At 47.1% G+C, this 23,399-nt stretch overlaps 1 protein-coding gene across 1 annotated transcript in view; it reads left to right on the top strand.

Annotated features, from left to right (window-relative positions):
* The window catches only part of SCTR (secretin receptor), a 73,105-nt gene that overhangs the window by 19,375 nt on the left and 30,331 nt on the right, over positions 1–23,399 (top strand). The window contains exon 3 of the mRNA XM_083154310.1: positions 13,150–13,279. Coding sequence (XP_083010436.1) covers positions 13,204–13,279 — 76 coding nt within the window. The 5' untranslated portion in view covers positions 13,150–13,203. The remainder of the gene's footprint in view (positions 1–13,149; positions 13,280–23,399) is intronic.

The following is a 23,399-nucleotide window of genomic DNA, read 5'->3' as shown; positions in this document are numbered from 1 at the left end:
CTCTGCTCTTTGCACAGCCACTGACAGCTGAAGGCGAGTATATGGAGGAGCAGCAGCTTGTTGGTTGCGTACGGGTATCGAGTCCAGGTTGCGGGGTGCTTGTGGTCTGTAGCTTGCAGGGGAGATGTGTGCCGCGCGTGTGTGTGTGTACGGCAGCATATGTGTGCGATTAGAAGTTATTGGTGATTAGGCAGTGACAGAGAGCTTCCACTGTACTCCGCTATAGTCTAGGTTGAAGCCGTAAAAAATATTACCATAATGATGGTCTCACTCCTATCAGTGTGGTCGGTAAATGAAAAAGTTCTCTGACATTTTTAAGTAGTTTTATTTACAGCCCTGTTATACTCCCGCCACGTCCTGCAGTGCTCACCCCGCCGCTGTCAGCGTAATGGGAAGAACACAATGACAATGCCCCGTCCTACTGTATATACAGATGTGGCTGTCATACACACGTGGTGTCAGTGCCAATCTGCTGCTGCTGCCTGCTGGCCTTACACTGCGGGAGAGGATGCGGCGGGTGGGACCGGGGACAACATACTCTGGTCATATATAATATCTCAGTCTGTATTGTACCCCCGGACTGTGGCTTTAAGGATGAGCTCAGCGGCGGCGGGGGAGGTGTCCCGTAGAGGTGCTGCGCCAGTGGTGCACACCTGGACACCACTGGCGCGCACCTATTGTATAGCAGTGGGATTGTGTGTCCTGTGTGACATATAGGAGGGGAGGGGGCGCCACAAATTGTGCTTGTGCTTGTGTTGTTTGCCTGAAATACCGTTTCAGACAAACTGTACACATTCACATTGCACAAAAAACGGCAAGGAACCGTGTAGGACTCTGCTTTTTACACGGTTCGAAATGCCAGTTAATTTAAAACGGTAAATTGCCTGTGGTGCATTCACAGTGCACCCTTAAACGTTTTAAAAAGGGAAAAAAACGGCAATATACCGTTTTAAAAGTGCGATGTGAAAGGGGTATTAAACATGTTTATACGCCCAGTGAGTGTCATGGGTAACTTTTTCCATGTGTGCATACGATCTTTAAATCGATCTGTTACTGGATGAACATTACAATGTTAAATGCACCCGCCCGCCACCCCCACTATCAACGTGAACCCGAAGCATGGTGAGCGCAGCGAGCCCGCGAGGGGCGGTGGTACGCGTCCTCCGACCTTTTCATACCCCCACTATCCACGTCGGCGCGGAGTTAATTTTAGATAGTGTGGCGAGCACAGGGAGCCACCGAGCCCAAAGCGTGGCGAGCACAGCGTGCCCCACGAGGGGACGCATATTACTTTACATGTATTCCGCATCCGCTCACCACGCTTCGGGCTCGGTGTCTTGCTGCTCTTGCCACACTATATAAAGTCAACTCCACTTCTACGTGGATAGTGGGGGTATGAAAAGGTCGGAGGACGCGTACCGCCGCCGCTCGCCACGATTCGGGTTCGCGTTGATCGAAGGGGGGCATTTAACATTGTAAGGACCCATCTGGGTGGTTGTACAATAAAAAAATCATATACCATCGCATTGTATGGCATACAATGCCATACAATTTTTTATTGTACAACATCGCGCAGCATCGCATCGCATACCATATTTAGTCTTATGGTATGCAATGCGATGGGCGCCGTGCTAGGAAACAAGTAACAATTGGGGTGGGTTGAAGTGTATTGCGCTGCTGTTTTAAATGGTTAATTGTAACACACTAGTTGGCTGAGTAAAAATAAATGCAGGACACACTGTGTTGATTATTTCGTTTTATATGCAGTGTGTCCTGCATTTATTTTTACTCAGCCAACTAGTGTGTTACAATTAACCATTTAAAACAGCAGCGCAATACACTTCAACCCACCCCAATTGTTTCTCGTTTGTATGAGTCAAGGCAGACTCATAGAAGTGCATGCTGCAGCTGTTTAAAAACCAAAATCTATAAAATAGCATTGGTCTAAATTAGAGATGTGCGGGCTCGGATTCCTCAGATCCGAGCCAGCACGGACGTCATCAATCCGGGCCCGGATACGAGCAGCGCTCGGCGCTTCCCGCCTTACTAGAATCCGGGCGCACGGGCAAAACGTCATCGCCCGGCGTCGGATTCTCGCGAGATCACGGAACCCTTAAATTCCGCAACCTCGCGCCGCCATCTTCACTCCAATCTCGGAGAAGGGTAGGGAAGGGTGTGCTGCTGCTGTGTGTGGTCTCTGCTGGGGCCCGTGCTGCTGTGTACTGTGTCTCTGCTCAGTGATCAAGACATCACCATTGCAAGGATGACTGGTGCTGTGTTCTGTCTCTCCTTTGTGCTGGGGCCTGCCTCTGCTGAGTCTGCTCCTGTATAGTCAGTCACAGTGTGATAGTCCACTGGTGCTGCTAGTGCCACTGCCTGCCCTGCACTGCCTAGTGTCTGCTGCAGTCTGCTCTCTGCTGTTGCCACTGGCTAGTGCCTACCAGTACCTATTGCAGTATATAATTCCAGTGTGCTGTTGCCCCTGGCTATCAGTACCTATCACAGTATATAATTTCAGTTTGCTGTTGCCACTGGCAGTGGCTACCAGTATTTTATTTATTGCAGTATATAATTCTAGTCTGCTGTTGCCACTGGCTACCAGTATTTATCGCAGTATATAATTCCAGTCTGCTGTTGCCGCTGGCTACCAGTATTATTTATCACAGTATATAAAAATCCAGTCTGCTGTTTCCACTGGCTACCAGTATTTATCGCAGTATATAATTCCAGTCTGCTGTTGCCGCTGGCTACCAGTATTATTTATCACAGTATATAAAAATCCAGTCTGCTGTTTCCACTGGCTACCAGTATTTATCGCAGTATATAATTCCAGTCTGTTGCCACTGGCTACCAGTATTTATTGCAGTATATCATTCCAATCTGCTGTTTCCACTGGCTACCAGTACTATCAGTCCAGGGGTGCCCACATGTGTGCTGTATCATCCAGGGGTGCCCACATGTGTGCTGTATTTGTCCAGGGGTGCCCCCATGTGTCCTGTATCAGTCCTGGGGTGCCTGCATGTGTGCCGTATAATTCCAGGGGTGCCCCATGTGTCCCATATCAGACCAGGGGAGCTGCCCTTTTTTTTAATGAAAATAAAATTAAGGTGTTTTTTTTTTTTTTTTCGTCTAATTCCATGTGTGCTGTATCAGGTCAGGGGTGCCACCATCTGTGCCGTATAATTCCTGGGGTAAGCCAAGTCTGCCGTATAATTCATGGGGTGCTGCCAAGTGTGCTGTATTAGTCTAGGGGTGATGCTAAGCGTGCCATATCAGTCCAGGGGTGATGCTAGGTGTGCCGTATCAGACTAGAGGGGATGCTAAGTGTGTCATATCAGTCCAGGGGTGATGCTAAATGTGCCGTATCAGTCCAGGGGTGATGCTACCTGTGCCATATCAGTCCAGGGGTGATGCTAGGTGTGCCGTATCAGACTAGGGGGGATGCTAAGTGTGCCATATCAGTCCAGGGGTGATGCTAAATGTGCCATATAAGTCCAGGGGTGATGCTACCTGTGCCATATCAGTCCAGGGGTAATTCTAGGTGTGCCATAGCAGTCCAGGGGTAATTCTAGGTGTGCAGTATTAGCCTAGAGGGGATGCTAAGTGTGCCATATCAGTCTAGTGTTTGTGCTGCACACTTGTGTGGCTTATCATAGTTATCCAGCTACCTCGGTGCAACCTTTTGCCCTAAAAACAATATTGTAAGGTGTGAGCTGTTCAGAATAGACTGTAAATAAGTGGAAATGAATGTTATTGAGGTTAATATAGCGTAGGAGCAAAAAAAATAAAAAATTCTGTGATTTTAGCAGTTTTTATGCTTTTTTAACAAAAAAATCAGAACCCAAAACCCAAGAAATCCAAACACAAAACACTTAGGAGGTGTTTTGGCAAAACCCATTAGAACCCAAAACCTCAAGGTAATCAGAACCCAAAACCCAAAACCCAAAACCCGAAAAGTGGCCGGTGCACATCTCTAGTCTAAATATATTCTAACAGTACTGCTAAGCGCCAGCTAGGAAACAAGTACCAAATTTTTTACTGAAGAAGAGGACCGAAGCTACAGGATCAAGATAGGTGAGTATGTATGTACAGTATGTATGTATGTATGTATGTATGTATGTATGTATGTAGTATGTATGGATGGAGTGTATAATAAAGTACAACTTTATTTTGTGTGTTTGTCACTTCTTTTGGTATTGGTCCTGTAATGGGACTATACGTCCCAGCAGACCCATTTATGCCCGCATGCTGGGACTTGTGGTTCTCCAAATCCCAGTATGTGGGGTAGGCTACTACAAAACCCAATATCTTATTTTTGCACCTTTTTAACCATTAAATTACCACCAGCTCTGCATCCCCCACCCAGTGGTGCCGGGGACAGCCCATGGGGGGGGTCCTTTATTGGGGGAATTTTCACTCCTCCAGGGACCCGGCCAGGGCTGACAAGCCACAGTGTCATGTTTTGGCCAGGGGAACTTATATAAATTGTTTCCCTTGGCTGTGGGAGCACAGTTCTTGTTATAAACATACAGGGGAACCCCATGGTTTTTGTCCCCAGTATTTTTGTACCTTGTCTTGATTTGGATCCGAGCTATAGTTTCAGACCACAGTTTGGACCCTCTGCTGACGCGTTTCTCCTCCACTCTCCAGCGCACCTCTTCTGTTCGCTTTTGCGCAGAAATCAGGCCTAGTCACATATCCCCCCCTTTCTGATCCTGTTTCCATGAGTAGAAGGATGCAGCTAGGAACATTTCCCAGTATGTTTTAGATCTGATTAATGTTCCACAGATCCGTGACTTTACGTCCGAGAGATTGAAAGATACTTTACATGTATTTTTCACATTTGGAATGCAAACAGCACCGGCTGCCAAGGTCTTGGTGATAATGTAGTTAATAAATATCCTTACGATTTCATAGGAAGCGGGGACGTGTGAATGTTTAATTAGGATTAGTGAGTGGCCCTGGTCTGGAGAGGGGAGGGGTTACTGTGTCCACTGCTGGAGGAATATTGCGCTCAGCATCACTTGTCTCCCAGGATCACAGAGTTAGTCCAACATTTCCCCTGGATCACTTCTCCTCTTACATCACTGCTTCATCCTTCTCTTCCCCCGGAGTGACTCCTGATTACTGCTCCAGATCAGTCACCCAGAGCGGCACATGCGATACCGGCTTTGTGATGGTCACTCCCAGGAACTAACACAGCGGGCACATCTCCGGCATGGGGACTCTCACCCTGGCAGCGATCTTAGTTGTGACAGCACCTGTAAGTATGGCATTCATAAACCAGCACCCGGCAGCCTCACCCTGCCTTATATTCTGCCAGGTGAGATTGTGTCAGCAGAATTACAATAACATGGTCATTTTCTCCCTCGGTACATTTCTGCAGGGTACGGCCCTTAAGTCGACAGGGTTGACAATGGGAAGGTTGACATGACATTTTTTTTTAGCCGACATGTGCCGACAGGCGGTATTTCATGCCCTACCATCCATTACGGCGTGGTGGAAGAATAAAATAGTGTGCCGGGCACACCTTGCCCTGAGCAGGACAAAAAAAGTGTTAAAAACTCATGTTGACTGTCGACATTCACATTGTCGACCTAAAACTGAGGTCGACCTTCCAACCCTGTCTACCTTAGCCATGTTGATCTATTTCATGTGTCCACCTGTCATGTTGACTCGCAGTGGTTGACATAATGCATTTCGTCCCAATGACCCGTACCGAATTTCTGCTGCTATAAATAGGATATAGGACGTTTGAATGTAGCACATACTGTATGTGACCCCAGGTGACCCCAGGAAATGTGTCTGGAACTACAGCGTGTTTTACCGAATAGTGTTCCTCTGACACATGATTCTGCAGCAGTCCAGGATTACTGTATATTGTACGATTCTTACGGCATTATGGTGAACTTATATCACAGGCATGAATAGGACTTGTTATCGGTCACTGTGTGCAATATGTCGTCATATATGGTCACATTACAGCACACTGTGTAATGTGCTGGGTGTATACAGACTGCAGGGAGAGGATGCTGGGTGTGTGCATGGGGAGACAGTGGATTTGTATAAAGAAGAGTGAGTGGGGTGTTTCTGTTTAATATTTAAGTGGTGGGGAGATGGGATATTTGTGTAAGGACTGAGGGAGAGTGCTGATGTACACAGAGCCAGGGAGAGATGCTGACGGATAGAGAACTGGGGAGAGAGTGCTGATGTACAGAGAGCTAGGGAGAGAGAGAGAGAGTGCTGATGTACACAGACGGGGAGAGAGAGTGCTGATGTACACAGAGCTGGGGAGAGAGTGCTGATGTACACAGAGCTAAGGATAAAGGAGTGCTGATGGACAGAGAACTGGGGAGAGAGTGCTGATGGACAGAGAACCGGGGAGAGAGTGCTGATGGACAGAGAACTGGGGAGAGAGAGTGCTGATGTACACAGAGCAGGGGATGAAGAGTGCTGATGGACAGAGAACTGGGGAGAGAGTGCTGATGGACAGAGAACGGGGGAGAGAGAGTGCTGATGTACACAGAGCCGGGGAGAGACAGTGCTGATGTACACAGAGCCGGGGAGAGAGAGTGCTGATGTACACAGAGCCGGGGAGAGACAGTGCTGATGTACACAGAGCTGGGGAGAGAGTGCTGATGTACACAGAGCAGGGGATGAAGAGTGTTGATGGACAGAGAACTGGGGAGAGAGTGCTGATGGACAGAGAACTGGGGAGAGAGAGTGCTGATGTACACAGAGCCGGAGAGAGAGAGAGTGCTGATGTACACAGAGCCGGGGAGAGAGAGTGCTGATGTACACAGAGACGGGGAGAGACAGTGCTGATGTACACAGAGCTGGGGAGAGAGTGCTGATGTACACAGAGCAGGGGATGAAGAGTGCTGATGGACAGAGAACTGGGGAGAGAGAGTGCTGATGTACACAGAGCCGGAGAGAGAGAGTGCTGATGTACACAGAGCCGGGGAGAGAGAGTGCTGATGTACACAGAGCCGGGGAGAGACAGTGCTGATGTACACAGAGCTGGGGAGAGAGTGCTGATGTACACAGAGCTGGGGAGAGAGAGTGCTGATGTACACAGCTGGGGATAAAGAGTGCTGATGGACAGAGAACTGGGGAGAGAGAGTGCTGATGTACACAGAGCCGGGGAGAGAGAGTGCTGATGTACACAGCTGGGGATAAAGAGTGCTGATGGACAGAGAACTGGGGAGAGAGAGTGCTGATGTACACAGAGCCGGAGAGAGAGAGTGCTGATGTACACAGAACCGGGGAGAGAGAGAGTGCTGATGTACACAGAGCCGGAGAGAGAGAGTGCTGATGTACACAGAGCCGGGGAGAGAGAGTGCTGATGTACACAGAGCCGGGGAGAGAGAGTGCTGATGTACACAGAGCCGGGGAGAGACAGTGCTGATGTACACAGCTGGGGATAAAGAGTGCTGATGGACAGAGAACTGGGGAGAGAGAGTGCTGATGTACACAGCTGGGGATAAAGAGTGCTGATGGACAGAGAACTGGGGAGAGAGAGTGCTGATGTACACAGAGCCGGGGAGAGAGAGTGCTGATGTACACAGCTGGGGATAAAGAGTGCTGATGGACAGATAACTGGGTAGAGAGAGTGCTGATGTACACAGAGCCAGGGAGAGAGAGTGCTGATGTACACAGAGCCGGAGAGAGAGAGTGCTGATGTACACAGAGCCGGGGAGAGAGAGTGCTGATGTACACAGAGCTGGGGAGAGAGAGTGCTGATGTACACAGAGCCGGGGAGAGACAGTGCTGATGTACACAGAGCTGGGGAGAGAGTGCTGATGTACACAGAGCCGGGGAGAGAGAGTGCTGATGTACACAGCTGGGGATAAAGAGTGCTAATGGACAGAGAACTGGGGAGAGAGAGTGCTGATGTACACAGAGCGGGGGAGATAGAGTGCTGATGTACACAGAGCTAAGGATAAAGGAGTGCTGATGGACAGAGAACTGGGGAGAGAGTGCTGATGGACAGAGAACCTGGGAGAGAGTGCTGATGGACAGAGAACTGGGGAGAGAGAGTGCTGATGTACACAGAGCAGGGGATGAAGAGTGCTGATGGACAGAGAACTGGGGAGAGAGTGCTGATGGACAGAGAACTGGGGAGAGAGAGTGCTTATGTACACAGAGCCGGAGAGAGAGAGTGCTGATGTACACAGAGCCGGGGAGAGAGAGTGCTGATGTACACAGAGCCGGGGAGAGAGAGTGCTGATGTACACAGAGCTGGGGAGAGAGAGTGCTGATGTACACAGAGCCGGGGAGAGACAGTGCTGATGTACACAGAGCTGGGGAGAGAGTGCTGATGTACACAGAGCCGGGGAGAGAGAGTGCTGATGTACACAGCTGGGGATAAAGAGTGCTAATGGACAGAGAACTGGGGAGAGAGAGTGCTGATGTACACAGAGCGGGGGAGATAGAGTGCTGATGTACACAAGGCTAAGGATAAAGGAGTGCTGATGGACAGAGAACTGGGGAGAGAGTGCTAATGGACAGAGAACCGGGGAGAGAGTGCTGATGGACAGAGAACTGGGGAGAGAGAGTGCTGATGTACACAGAGCAGGGGATGAAGAGTGCTGATGGACAGAGAACTGGGGAGAGAGTGCTGATGGACAGAGAACTGGGGAGAGAGAGTGCTGATGTACACAGAGCCGGAGAGAGAGAGTGCTGATGTACACAGAGCCGGGGAGAGAGAGTGCTGATGTACACAGAGCTGGGGGGAGAGAGTGCTGATGTACACAGAGCCGGGGAGAGACAGTGCTGATGTACACAGAGCTGGGGAGAGAGTGCTGATGTACACAGAGCCGGGGAGAGAGAGTGCTGATGTACACAGCTGGAGATAAAGAGTGCTAATGGACAGAGAACTGGGGAGAGAGAGTGCTGATGTACACAGAGCGGGGGAGATAGAGTGCTGATGTACACAGAGCTAAGGATAAATGAGTGCTGATGGACAGAGAACTGGGGAGAGAGTGCTGATGGACAGAGAACCGGGGAGAGAGTGCTGATGGACAGAGAACTGGGGAGAGAGTGCTGATGGACAGAGAACTGGGGAGAGAGTGCTGATGGACAGAGAACTGGGGAGAGAGAGTGCTGATGTACACAGAGCCGGAGAGAGAGAGTGCTGATGTACACAGAGCCGGGGAGAGAGAGTGCTGATGTACACAGAGCCGGGGAGAGAGAGTGCTGATGTACACAGAGCCGGGGAGAGACAGTGCTGATGTACACAGCTGGGGATAAAGAGTGCTGATGGACAGAGAACTGGGGAGAGAGAGTGCTGATGTACACAGAGCCGGAGAGAGAGAGTGCTGATGTACACAGAGCCGGGGAGAGAGAGTGCTGATGTACACAGAGCCGGGGAGAGAGAGTGCTGATGTACACAGAGCCGGGGAGAGACAGTGCTGATGTACACAGAGCTGGGGAGAGAGTGCTGATGTACACAGAGCTGGGGAGAGAGAGTGCTGATGTACACAGCTGGGGATAAAGAGTGCTGATGGACAGAGAACTGGGGAGAGAGTGCTGATGTACACAGAGCGGGGGAGAGAGAGTGCTGATGTACACAGAGCTAAGGATAAAGGAGTGCTGATGGACAGAGAACTGGGGAGAGAGTGCTGATGGACAGAGAACCGGGGAGAGAGTGCTGATGGACAGAGAACTGGGGAGAGAGAGTGCTGATGTACACAGAGCAGGGGATGAAGAGTGCTGATGGACAGAGAACTGGGGAGAGAGTGCTGATGGACAGAGAACTGGGGAGAGAGAGTGCTGATGTACACAGAGCCGGAGAGAGAGAGTGCTGATGTACACAGAGCCGGGGAGAGAGAGTGCTGATGTACACAGAGCCGGGGAGAGAGAGTGCTGATGTACACAGAGCCGGGGAGAGACAGTGCTGATGTACACAGAGCTGGGGAGAGAGTGCTGATGTACACAGAGCTGGGGAGAGAGAATGCTGATGTACACAGCTGGGGATAAAGAGTGCTGATGGACAGAGAACTGGGGAGAGAGAGTGCTGATGTACACAAAGCCGGGGAGAGAGAGTGCTGATGTACACAGCTGGGGATAAAGAGTGCTGATGGACAGAGAACTGGGGAGAGAGAGTGCTGATGTACACAAAGCCGGAGAGAGAGAGTGCTGATGTACACAGAGCCGGGGAGAGAGAGTGCTGATGTACACAGAGCCGGGGAGAGAGAGTGCTGATGTACACAGAGCCGGGGAGAGACAGTGCTGATGTACACAGAGCTGGGGAGAGAGTGCTGATGTACACAGAGCTGGGGAGAGAGAGTGCTGATGTACACAGCTGGGGATAAAGAGTGCTGATGGACAGAGAACTGGGGAGAGAGAGTGCTGATGTACACAGAGCCGGGGAGAGAGAGTGCTGATGTACACAGCTGGGGATAAAGAGTGCTGATGGACAGATAACTGGGTAGAGAGAGTGCTGATGTACACAGAGCCAGGGAGAGAGAGTGCTGATGTACACAGAACTGGGGATAGAGAGTGCTGATGGTCAGAGAACTGGGGAGAGAGAGTGCTGATGTACACAGAGCAAGGGAGAGAGAGTGCTGATGTACACAGAACTGGGGATAAAGATTGCTGATGGTCAGAGAACTGGGGAGAGAGAGTGCTGATGTACACAGAGCCACGGAGAGAGAGTGCTGATGTACACAGAGCCAGGGAGAGAGTGCTGATGTACACAGAGCCAGGGAGAGAGTGCTGATGTACACAGAGCTGGGGATGAAGGGTGCTGATGGACAGAGAACTGGGGAGAGAGTGCTGATGGACAGAGAACTGGGGAGAGAGAGTGCTGATGTACACAGAGCTGGGGAGAGCGTGTGCCGATGTACACAGAGTCAGGGAGAGAGAGTGCTGATGTACACAGAGCCGGGGAGAGAGAGGGCTGATGTACACAGAGCCGGGGAGAGAGAGTGCTGATGTACACAGAGCCGGGGAGAGAGAGTGCTGATGTACACAGAGCCGGGGAGAGAGAGTGCTGATGTACACAGAGCTGGGGAGAGAGAGTGCTGATGTACACAGAGCCGGGGAGAGAGAGTGCTGATGTACACAGAGCTGGGGAGAGAGAGTGCTGATGTACACAGAGCTGGGGATAAAGAGTGCTGATGGACAGAGAACTGGGGAGAGAGAGTGCTGATGTACACAGAGCCGGGGAGAGAGAGTGCTGATGTACACAGAGCTGGGGAGAGAGAGTGCTGATGTACACAGAGCTGGGGAGAGAGTGTGCCAATGTACACAGAGGTGATGCCAACTTCATCCACAGCTCGGGATTAGTACATAGACCCTTCCGCAGATCGGATTGAATGTCATACACATGCGATTTGGCTTGATTTCACCTCGGACCAACCGGTACTTGTGGAGTATCACGGCTCCCATCGTATGGCATCGTATGCCATATGTAGTGGCATACGATGCAATACGATTTTTACTGATTTTTGAGCATTTATGCTCAAAAATCGTATGCGATCGCATCGGATGCCATACGATGCGATGCGATGGCACCCGATTTTGCACTGAAATGCATCAAAATGCATTGAAATGTGTATTAAACTAGTGAAATGCCCCCAAATGCCATTTTTTATAGTGCACCACCCCCACTATCAACGTCAACCCGAAGCGTGGTGAGCGCAGCGAGCCCGCGAGGGGCGGCGGTACGCGTCCTACGACCTTTTCATACCCCCACTATCCACGCCGGCGTGGAGTTGAGAATAGAATAGTGTGGCGAGCGCAGCAAGCCCAAAGCGTGGCGAGCGGACGCGGATACCTTCACAGCTATACGCGTCCCCTCGCGGGCTTCACAGGTATCCGTGTCCCCTCGCTGCGCTCGCCACGCTTCGGGCTCGCCACACTATTCTATTCTCAACTCCACGCCGACGTGGATAGTGGGGGTATGAAAAGGTCGTAGGACGCGTACCGCCGCCCCTCGCGGGCTCGCTGCGCTCGCCGCGCTTCGGGTTGACGTTGATAGTAGGGGTGGTGCACTATGAAAAATGGCATTTGGGGGCATTTCACTAGTTTAATACACATTTCAATGCATTCTGATGCATTTCAATGCGATTTGATCGTATGCGATGCGATTTTTAGCATACGATCTGCATACGATGCAGGTCGTGGGAGCCGTGATACTCCACAAGTACCGACCAACCTGCTGAAATCAGGTGAAATTGAGCCAAAATCGCATAGTGTATAGGGGGACTTTAGACTTATTTCTGTGTCCTTCTCCTTTGACCATTTGATTGTTTAGAACAGTGGTTCCCAAACTGTGCGCCGTGGCTCCCTGGGGTGCCTCGGGACACATGCAGGGGTGCCCTGGGTTGGTAGTCCAGGACCAACTAAAATTATTAATGGTTAATTATTTATAAGCAAAACCAGTGCTGGTGGCTGCCAATCATAAAATGTGTACACACAGAAGCAATTCCTGCCCTTTTCCACATAACTGACCCTAAGAATAGCATATAAATCCAATCTAATTAAAATAAATTTGGCCTAGGGGTGCCGCGAAAAAAATTCTTATACTCTAGGGTGCCGTGATTAAAAAAAGATTGGGAACCCCTGGTTTAGAATGTGAAATGGTGACCCCTGCTGGCTGTATGTATATTACTACCTTACCCAGCGCACCGTACAGAAGCTGCAGCATGAAAAATATATATTTATTTTGTAGCAGGATTGTTATAGTTAGTTCTAAAGAATATAGGCAGTCATTGGCCGTGCCAAGATAAATAAACTGCTCGTATGTGGATGAGGCGATATACAAGGTAAAGATGGGGAAGAACAGAACTGTCATTGCAATGCATGGATTGTTTGATACTCTGGGTTCAGTCCAATTACCTGTGACTTCTGGCTTCACACAATTATCCATAAGACCGGTGCGAGATAGGGCTGCAATCGGGGAAAATAATAAATTGCAGTGCTGTGCAACTTGCTTCCTTCACCGTGCATCCGATGGAGCCCTATATGTGTTCTATGCAGCTAGAGCATTGGTGGTACCTACTGTCTGAGCAAGCTGAGGTTCCCCATGCCCAGTGTATAAGATAATTGCGTGGCTTTGTAATAACTGTGTCCATTCTGCCCAATGTCTGGAACCAGTTCTGTCTGATGCAGGGGTGACAGTTACCCGGGTCTCTCTCTCAGCTCTTCTCCCAGCAGCTCGGGGTCACCCAACTGTCCTGTGACCTGTCGGTGATAATGCAGAAGGAGCAGGATCGATGCGCTGAGGTCCTGGAACAGGCCAATGGATCTGAGACCGGCTGGATGCCAGAAGGTGAGCCCTAGGGCACTGCAGAGGCAAAAACAAGTGGCGTGACCGCTAAAGTGATAGGGCAGTAGGTGATGGGGGGTGAAAGAGGGCAGTAGGTGATGGGGTGAAAGAGGGCAGTAGGTGATGGGGGGTTAAAGAGGGAGGGGAGATAAGTGGGTGTTATGGAGTCAGTAGTCCTATTTGACCACCCCTAGAGCCACCGATGATGGCCTGGACAGGTGAGCTCAGTTTTCTCCTTCCTCCTTATCAGGCAGCCAGCACACAGGTGCCTGAGCTTATGTACAGTATTACTCGCCATGCCCAATGCCAAGATCAGCTGCTGCTCTGTCCTCTCTCTCTCTCACCACGGCCACTCCCAGAGTGCCAGGTGTGATGACATCATGTAGCGTGACATAATCACACCTGGCACTGGCATTCTGGGAGACTGGCAATAGCAACATTTGTAAATATAGCAGCAAATGAGAGCAGGCGGGTGCTATCAGATTAAACAGCACTGGTGGGGTGACTGTGGAAGCGTTCCCAGGTCATAGGGCCCCTGGCACCAGCCCTGCTTACCTGCCCCTGGAACAGTCACTGATCAGGGAGCTCTACTACAGAGGACGTGTTGATTAGGGACTGTGCACAGGATACATGACACACAGGGGCGTAGGGAGGGCGGAGCACGAGCTCCGGGCGCTGGAGCCATGCAGCCCGCTCCCCCCTCCCCCGCCCGCTCCCTGCTCTGCCCGACTGAGCTCATCTGCTGTCCAGTGTTGCCGACTCTGAAATGAAAAACTGATGACTGAAAAACAAGCCCGACCCAATCCTAGAAAGCCTAAAAAACAAGGCCAACATACATTTGTGTGTATATATATATATATATATATATATATATATATAAATACGTGGGTAGCAGGACGGCACTCCAGAGGGTATAGGTTTCGTCGGTGCCAGGTCTATAGGTATGAAATGCAGTACACTTTCCCCCCCCCCCCCCCCCCGCAGAAGGATGAAGACCAGCACTCAGATGTTTTTAACCCCTTCCCGACATTGCCTTTTTTGTTAATTTTTTTTTTTTTTCCTCCTTGCGTTCAAATAAGCGTAACTTTTTTAATTTTCCGGCTATATAGACACATGAGGGCTTTTTTTTTGCGGGACAAGTTGTACTTTGTAATGGTACCATTTACTATACCGTATAATATTCTGGGGAATCAGGAAATAATTCAATGTGGGGTAAAAAAAAAAAAAAACGCCATTCCACAATTTTGCGCTGGTTACGCTTTTTTTGGAGTTCATAGTTCGTTTAAAATGATGGGTTATCTTTATTCTATGGGTCGTTACGATTCTGGTGATACCAAACTTATATAGTTTTCGTTATGTTTTACCACAAAAAAAAAAAATAGCAACTTTTACGGTTTTTCTAATTTGCGTCGCGTCGCCATGTTCTGCGGCTTATAACTTTTTTATTTTTCCACCTACAGACCTGGGTGCGGGCTCATTTTTTGCGGGCTGAAGTGTACTTTTTAATTAATACCATTATGGGATATGGGCGACTTTCTGATCTCTTTTAGTTATTTTTTTTTGGGTACGCGATGCGACCAAAAAACGTAGTTTTGGCGTTTGGAATTATTTTCCGTTTACGCCTTTAACCGTGCGGGATAACTAATGTTATATTTTAATAGATCGGACTTTTAGGAACGCGGCGATACCAAATATGTTTATTTTTTTTATTTTTTATTTATTTTTATTTGTGAAATGGGGAAAGGGGGGTGATTTGAACTTTTAATATTTTTTTATTTTATTTTTATTTTTAAACTTATTTTTATTTTATTTTTTACTTTTACTACAAGGCCCCCTAGTGTACTTGACCACTAGGGGGCGCGATCGCCTGTACTAGGTTCAGCCATAGAGCTCTATGGCTGAACATAGTGATTTTCAGCACTTTCTATTACATCCTGCCTCAGGCAGGATGTAATAGGAATACTGACACGGCCAGCACAGGGGTCTACATTAGACCCCTGGCTACCATGGCAACCGATCGGCACCCTCCGATCTCGCCGCGGGGGGCCCCGATCGGCGCCGGAGGGGGGCGCCCCCCCCTCCGATCAGCTATTTAAGCACTGCGGGCGCTTTGCCCGCGGTGCTTAAAGGGTTAAACGGCCACGATCGGCGAACTTGCCGCTCGTGGCCGTGAGAGCAGGTGCCTGGCTGTAATATACAGCCATTACCTGCTCTCTTTCAAGCCAGCTCACTCCGTGAGCTGGCTTGATTCCCCCGCAACCGACACATGACGTATATATACGTCATGTGTCGGGAAGGGGTTAAATGAAGAAAGTTGTAGTTTATTCCATGTGCAATTACAAGCAACACGGGCTGTCCCGACAGCCGTTTCAACTGGGCATCAGCCAGTTGGCATCACCTGATGACAACTGGCTGATGCCCAGTTGAAACGGCTGTCGGGACAGCCCGTGTTGCTTGTAATTGCACATGGAATAAACTACAACTTTCTTCATTTAAAAACGTCTGAGTGCTGGTCTTCATCCTTCTGCGGGGGGGTAAGTGTACTATATATATATATATATATATATATATATATATATATATATATATATATATATATATATATATATAAACATTCTTTGTATGATTAAAATACATATTATTTATAAACATTCTTTGTATGATTAAAATACATATTATTTATACAATCGCCCTTTAATGTCTTTACAATTATATTTTATCCGAACAAAACTGGCTTTTAAAGATTACTATAACACTTCCTGCTTCGTCTCATTAACGAGGCAAAGCAGGAAGGGACATCGACAAGATGTATTAACATCTTGTCTGCCGAAGCGGAGGAGCGCAAACTCTCCTCGCCAGCGATGTCCCCTTGAGGATGCGCTGTATCCCTTCTCCTAGCCGGCTGTACTGGGCATATCACTACTCACGAGAGATCTCCAGCGCAGCCCGGACTGGGACAGCGATGTCGCTGTTGTAGGGATAGGGTTTCACCACCCTGCAGCTGTTGAAGCAGATAGCGGCATGGGGATGGAACGGTCAGCGCTGTAAAGGTGCCCATACACTCTGCGATACGCATCGTGTGATTTGAAATAGATCGCATGCATTTTGAACGCAATGCAATCTAGTGCAGCACATACTTTTTGTCCTGTACGATGTGCGCAGAAGCGCGCATCGCACCCATTAAATTGTACTATGTATGGGCACCTTAAGTAAAAATAAAATAATCTTACAATAAACATCATTGTTAAAAATCAGATTGGCCCCACTGAATACACACAAGCACCAGACAGCCACAATAGAGACTATGAGAAATCATTACCATTTCTATAAGCATCTACCTAGTTCTCACCTGTGTTTGTCCCTTATCTTTGTGCTGAATGAATGAATTACAATGAAAAACAACATCAAGCCCAAAATAAAACAAGCCTAAAACAAGTTTCTAAAATAAATTATAAGCCCAAAAACAAGCAACAAGCAACCATCAAAAAATCAGAAAAATAACAAGCCCAAATCCGCTTGTTATAAGCTGACTTGGCAACTATGCTGCCGCCCTGTCCACCACTATTAAGTCTCCCGCTGGACTGCTAGCCAATAGGTGCTTGCGGTCCAGCAGCCAATCAGAAGCAGCATTGATGGGCAATGATGAGCAAATTAAGTCCCCCTTGGCATCGAGCATGAAGCCCCTGGCATTGAGCATGAAGTTCCTAGCAATAAGCATGTAGGTAAGTGGCATTTATGTGTCAGATGTGTAATGGGCATTACGGTTTGTTATATAGTATGTAAAGGGCATCATGTGTGACCTTATGTGTAATTGGTATTACAAAGTTTGCTAAAATGTGCAATGGGGATTACGGTGTGCGGTATAATGGTAGGCCGCGCAAGAGCCCCGCCTACTACAAATCTAGGGGGGCACGAAACAAGCCCTTGCTCCGGGCACCGTGGCACATAGCTACACCACTGAACAATAAGAACCAAGCACTTCCCTTGGGTCCAGGTCTAGGAGCCTAATTCAGATCTGATTGCAGGGCACATTTTTTTTGCAAATGGACAGAACCATGCTGCACCGCACAAGTCTGTGTGATATACACATATATATAGTTCTGCATAGTTCCACAAGAAATTAATGTGGAACGACAGGATCAGGATTAAGAGCAGAAGCAGAACTGATTAGATCCAGTCCAGGTTTTCCTGGGATCAGGGTTTGGCTAATTATCGTCACCTGTAGGAACAAAGAATTTTGTGTGTACCCAGCGCTGGACTGAATGAGCTGCTGGTCTATTGCAGTGGGTTAACGCCCAAACCCAAATACATGCAAAGCAAACAGAGAATTTAGCAATAGACTAGCGCTGTGTAGAAACCAAATAAAATGTATCTGGGATGTGATGTATAAATGTCCCCGCATCGTAAATCTTCCTGGTACTGTAAAAACTTTAGACTTACAATTTAATTCTGTCAGGTGTTCACATAAGAATTTCTTTATAAGACTTCAGGTAGCGGAGAAATGGCAGGGAATATCAGCATGAAATAGACTTACATTTAGGTTCTGTCTCGCGTGCATAAAAAGGTTTCTTTACCAGCAGACTCCAGGTGACAGGTAAAACGCAGGTTTATTCATACAAAGACATCCATATAAATCCAAACGATGGGACAAGGTTAAAAAAGTTCATAGGAGCAGGTAGTGGCGAGAGCAGACGATCGGCAGCGGCTGTTCCCTCGGTGACTGGCGTGCTGCAGACTGCGCCGGCAGAGGGGCTCCGTGTATTGCCGCTTGAGAGGTCAGACTCGCTGATGCTGCTGGACGCTGGCGGCTAGATCATCAACGCGTTTCGGATATTATATATCCTTTTTCAAGATGTGCCGCTGTCAGGGCCGGGAGGTGCTTTTAAGGAGGTCCTGTCCAATCACGTAATTTCAGGAAAAACCTCACGTGTTTGACCTAGCCCGGCTTCAGACATTTAAAATACGTTTCTATCTAAAATGCTTTGCAATATACTCAAGATACATTTTTGAATGACTTTTAAAATTCAATAAAAAGTTACACAATAAAAATGACATGATTATAACAAAGACATGATTATAAAAAAGACATGATGATAAAAAAGACATGATTATAAAAAACGGGAAGATAAACAATTTGCACAATAAAATAGCATATACATAGCAGCACTTATAATTGCACATATAATTGTAACTGTAATCTAACTGGTATTTAACTCATATGAAGCCGGACATTTGTGGGGGGGAAGAGAACACAAAAAGGAACATGGTTAATATTATAACAAAATAACACCATATCCCACCTCCCACCTCGTTGCAATTCATATGAGCCATTTGTATTCATAATCTGCATTTAACCCTTTAGGGATCATGGTGTTTAGAGTAAAAATGCATTTCATTTCGGTCTTAGCCAACCGTTCTTCAATATCATTTTTTCTCCAGTCAGATTTGCAGAGTTTGATACCACAAAAGGATTTAAGTCCCCTTATGTCACAATTATGCTTCTCCTTAAAATGTAGTGAAACGTTGTGCAGTTCGTAACCCTTCTTGACATTGCGGACATGTTCTGCTAGGCGGTCTTTAAGATGTCTACTAGTCCGCCCAACATACTGTGCACCGCAATGACATTCTAGAAGGTATACAACGTTTTTGGAGTTGCACGTAATAAACTCGTTTATACTAAAATTCTCATTATTAGTATTAGACGTATATTCAGTTATTTTTGGTTGAGTTTTACATACTTTGCACATGGAGCAACTACCACAGCGGTAGAAACCTTTGGATAAGACTCTGGTGGTTCTTTTAGACACAGCTTGAGCATAGGCGTGCGCACGGGGGGGTGCCAGGGGTGCACCGGCACCTCCTAATGACCGGCACCCCCCGTAACAAGTGCACCCTCTTGATTTTTTAATACTCCTTGCCTCCGCGCTGTGCCTGTGAGGGAGGGAAGGGAGCAAATCCTCTTCCCTGCCAGCAGGTGTACTGGGCACGGCGGAAGGCGGAGCTGCTGCCGGGAAGAGTGAGTGAGGAGGAGGAATCCTCATCGTTGCTGCCGTCATCGCGCAAGAGCCGTGCCAGAGCCACACCAGGGGGAGGGGGGGATGAGGAAGGAAACGGCCGCAGGTAACAGAGACGCTGCAGCCCGGAGCCGCATCATGAAGGAGCGCATGAGGACACACTGCTGCCCAGAGCCGCCCCATGCCCAGAAATGTTACACACAGAGAGGAGGAGCTGCTGACATTGCTAGGTGACATCTATTTGTCAGTTTGTCTTTTGCCCCCCCCAACTCTTGCCTCTGTCTATCAGTCTGTCCCCCAATATCATATATGGTACTTTGTCCCCATCTGTCTATCCCCGCCCCCCCCAATCCATCCATCTGTCTATCTATATTGTTCTATTTGTCCATATTTGCCCCTCCCCCCATCTTTCCTGTGTTGTGTAATATGTAATGGGCATTATGGTGTATGGCATAACGTGAAATGGGCATCACGTGTGTGAAATAATGTGTAATGGGCATCACAGTGTGTGGTAATGTGTAGCAAGTGCATCACAGTGTGGCATAACCGTGTGAGGCATAATGTGTAATGGGCATCACTGTCTGAGATGTAAAGTGTGATGGGCATTACGTTGTGAGGCACAACTTGTAATGGGCATCACATGTGAGGTGCAACATGTAATGTGCATTATGGTGTGTGGCATAACGTGTAATCGGCATTTTAGCAGATGGTATACTATGTAATGGCTGTGTGATGTGTAAAAATTAGTCAAGCCCTGGCATAGAGGTGTGGCATTATGTGGAATGTGCATTACTGTGCATTATGGTGTTTAGCATTATGTGGAATGAGCATTATGTGGAATGGGCATTACTGTGCAATACATTATATGTAATGGGCATTACTGTGCGTGGCACTGTCACTATTTCTAATGTTCTGAAGTGCATATACATAAATAAAGGCCCATACACACTGGGCGACTTTGAGCTGAAAGTCGCTCAAAACTGCCTGTTTGAGCGGCTTTCAGCTCAAAGCCGACCAGTGTGTATGGTCCGGCGATGAGCGGTGAGTGCTGTTGCGCTCCCGCAACATCGCCGGGAAAGCCGTTCATCTGCTGGGTATACCAGCAGATGAGCGGCTTTCAGGACGGCTTTGCATAGCACTGCGCTATGCAACGCCGTCCTCCCCCCTCCGTCAGCGCCGGGCAGGGGGAAAGCCGCTCAGTATGTATGCACTGAGCGTCTTTTCCCGCAGAGATGATTGTCATCATCGCTGTCGTTACACACTGGGCATAGTCACCCAGTGTGTATGGACCTTAAGTCACCTATTTAGTTTGCACTGATGCCCATGGGTGGTGATGAACACGCCCAGTAGGCGGTGATGGACACGCCCCTCCAATGGTGCACCCCCTAATAAAATGGGCTGCGCACGCCTATGAGCTTGAGCACTCCTCACCAGGATATTTCCAAGGTTATCTGCCCTGCGGTATACAAACTTGGGGCGATGTCCCACATGTTCTTTGAGGATAGGGTCCCTGGTGAGAACTCCCCAATGCTTAATAATAAGTTTTTCAAGCTGTACATGTTGAGATGTATATCTGGTAATGAAGCGTACCTCTTTGCTTTCTGGTTTTATAGTTTTTTCAATAGAGACGGGGTCATGGTTTTTATTATATGCTTCATTTACCCAGATAGGGTTATACCCCTTCTGAAGAAAATTTTCTTTCATGGTATCAGCCTGGGTCTCATAGTCACTCATATTAGTACAGTTCTTTCTAAGTCTGTAAAACTGACTAGAGGGTATACTTTTTATCCAATTTGCATGGTGATTGCTCATGCTGCTTATATATGAGCAACAGTCAGTCGGCTTGGTATAGTTTTTTGTGCAAATTTTTAAGTTGTCAACAAAAATAGTCAGATCAAGGAAATTGACTGTAGAGGGACTGATGGTATATGTCAAGTCAATATTTTGATCATTATTATTCAAGTACATACAGAAGTCATTTAAAGCATCTTGACCTCCCCTCCAGACGAACAGGAGGTCATCTATATATCTGACCCATAGCACCAGGCTGGCACTCCAGGGGTGGTCGGACCAAACTTGTTGGTCCTCCCACCTTGCCATAAATAAATTAGCATAACTGGGTGCCAGCCTGGTGCCCATCGCAGTTCCTGCCGTCTGGAGGTAAAAGTCGCCCTCGTACCAAAAGAAATTATTATTCAAAATAATAGAAATGCCTTCCAAAATAAACTCTTTCTCTATACCATCTATATTGGATTTCGCTAGGTGATGTTCCGTGGCAGCAATTCCATGATGATGCTGAATTATAGTGTAGAGGGCTCTCACGTCAGCCGTGACAAGAAGGTCACCCTCCTCCCATGCCAGTCCTGATAGTTTCTCTATAACAGCCGAGGTATCCTTTGTATATGATCTAGTTATTTTCACTAGTGGCTGTATTTTGTGGTCTAGGAAATGGGACAAATTAGAGGTAATAGATCCCACCCCTGCCACAATTGGACGGCCAGGAGGATTAATTGTACTTTTGTGGACTTTAGGTAAAATATATATTACCGGCACTGATGGGTTCTCTATTTTAAGATATTTTGCCTCCTCCTCTGTGATGCTATTTTGTGTCAAATAGAGATTGATGAAGACATCCATCTTTTTTTGGATTTGGGCGGTGGGGTCTCCTCTCAATTTTTTGTAGGTGTCTTTATCAGCCAACTGATTGGCAATTTCTCTGTGATAATCCACCTTATTGAGGACTACAACCCCACCGCCCTTATCAGCCGGTTTTATTACTATGTCCTCATTGTTTTTTAAGGTTTTAATAGCCTTTCTTTGGCCCAACGTTAAATTGTTCCTTTCTTTGCTTTTAAATGACATTTTGTGCAAATCTTCCTTGACTAGATTTTCAAAGACGTCAACATAACTTCCGCGTTTATGTCGCGGATAGAATTTTGACTTGCGTTTGAAAATATTGATCTCACCTGTAGGGATCTGATCTATTTCCCTATTGTTTTCAATAAAGAATCTTTTCAACGCCAATTTTCTAATGAACCTTTGTAAGTCTGTGAAAACCTCGAATTTGTCTGTCCTATTTGAGGGAGAAAACTTGAGGCCCTTCTCCAAAAGTTCTTTCTCATCATTAGTGAGAGTGTAATCGCTGAGATTATATATAGTGGAGTTACTTTTAGTGTTGTTTTCTCCAAGATTTTCAGCGTTTTCCTCTGTTTGATCAGATTGGGATTGGTCAGGTTTATGTCTTTTTAATTTATCCCTTTTATTTTTAGACATTCCTAACTTGCATCCCGCTCTTTTACCCCTTTTATTTGGACGATGCTTTAGGTGTGATAATTTCTTTGGGGGCGCTTCTCTAAAAAATAATCCCTGTTGGTATCTTAATTTTCCATTGTTTCTTATTAGTCCTAATTTCAGGGGATTCATACCATTGATCTTCTTCAATGTCCTCAGATCTATAATCTTTTCGTGTGGATTCGGGGTGGTTGTATTCCCTCTCCCTCCATGAGGTGTGGGGACCTACCCTATATCCTTCAGCTTGATAATTAGATTTAAAGTGATTAGATCTGGGGGTGTTGTGATTACCTCTTTCATAAGTGATCTCTTTTCTATTATAAATCTCCCTTTTTTTTAAGGGGGTATTGGATGTTAATTTTTTGATGTTAATTTTTTTATTATTATTGTTATTACTTTTATTATGAATAATTTGAGGTTTCTTTTTGTTAGAATCAAACTCTTCTGGTTCCTCTTTATTATCATTTTTATCTCTCTTATCCCTATTATATTTTTTATGTTTTTTGTTTTTTAAATCTTTTTCATTTTTTTCCACTTTATAAGTGATCCGTTTCTCTAATTCCTTATAATCTTCAGAATTTTTGAAAGGTTGGGCTAAACTATATAGCACTTCTATTTCTTGTTCTGTGATTTTTAAGGATTTCTGTTTCTCTTGGATAATATGCTCCATAAGGGAAACAGAGCAATTATCCAGAATTGTTTGCCACTCTATTTTAAATGATTCTGATTCAATCAAAAACGAGGGGGTTTTCTCTATTTTTAAACCTCTAGGGATAAGTTTCTCTTTAAGATATCTTTCAAGTGTAGCTATCTCCCAC

Source organism: Crinia signifera, chromosome 7 (assembly GCF_055691185.1).
Source record: "Crinia signifera chromosome 7, ASM5569118v1, whole genome shotgun sequence".
Classification (NCBI taxonomy): Eukaryota; Metazoa; Chordata; class Amphibia; order Anura; family Myobatrachidae; genus Crinia; species Crinia signifera.
Note: the sequence above shows the minus strand (reverse complement) of the source record. Positions and strands in the feature narration are given on the sequence as shown.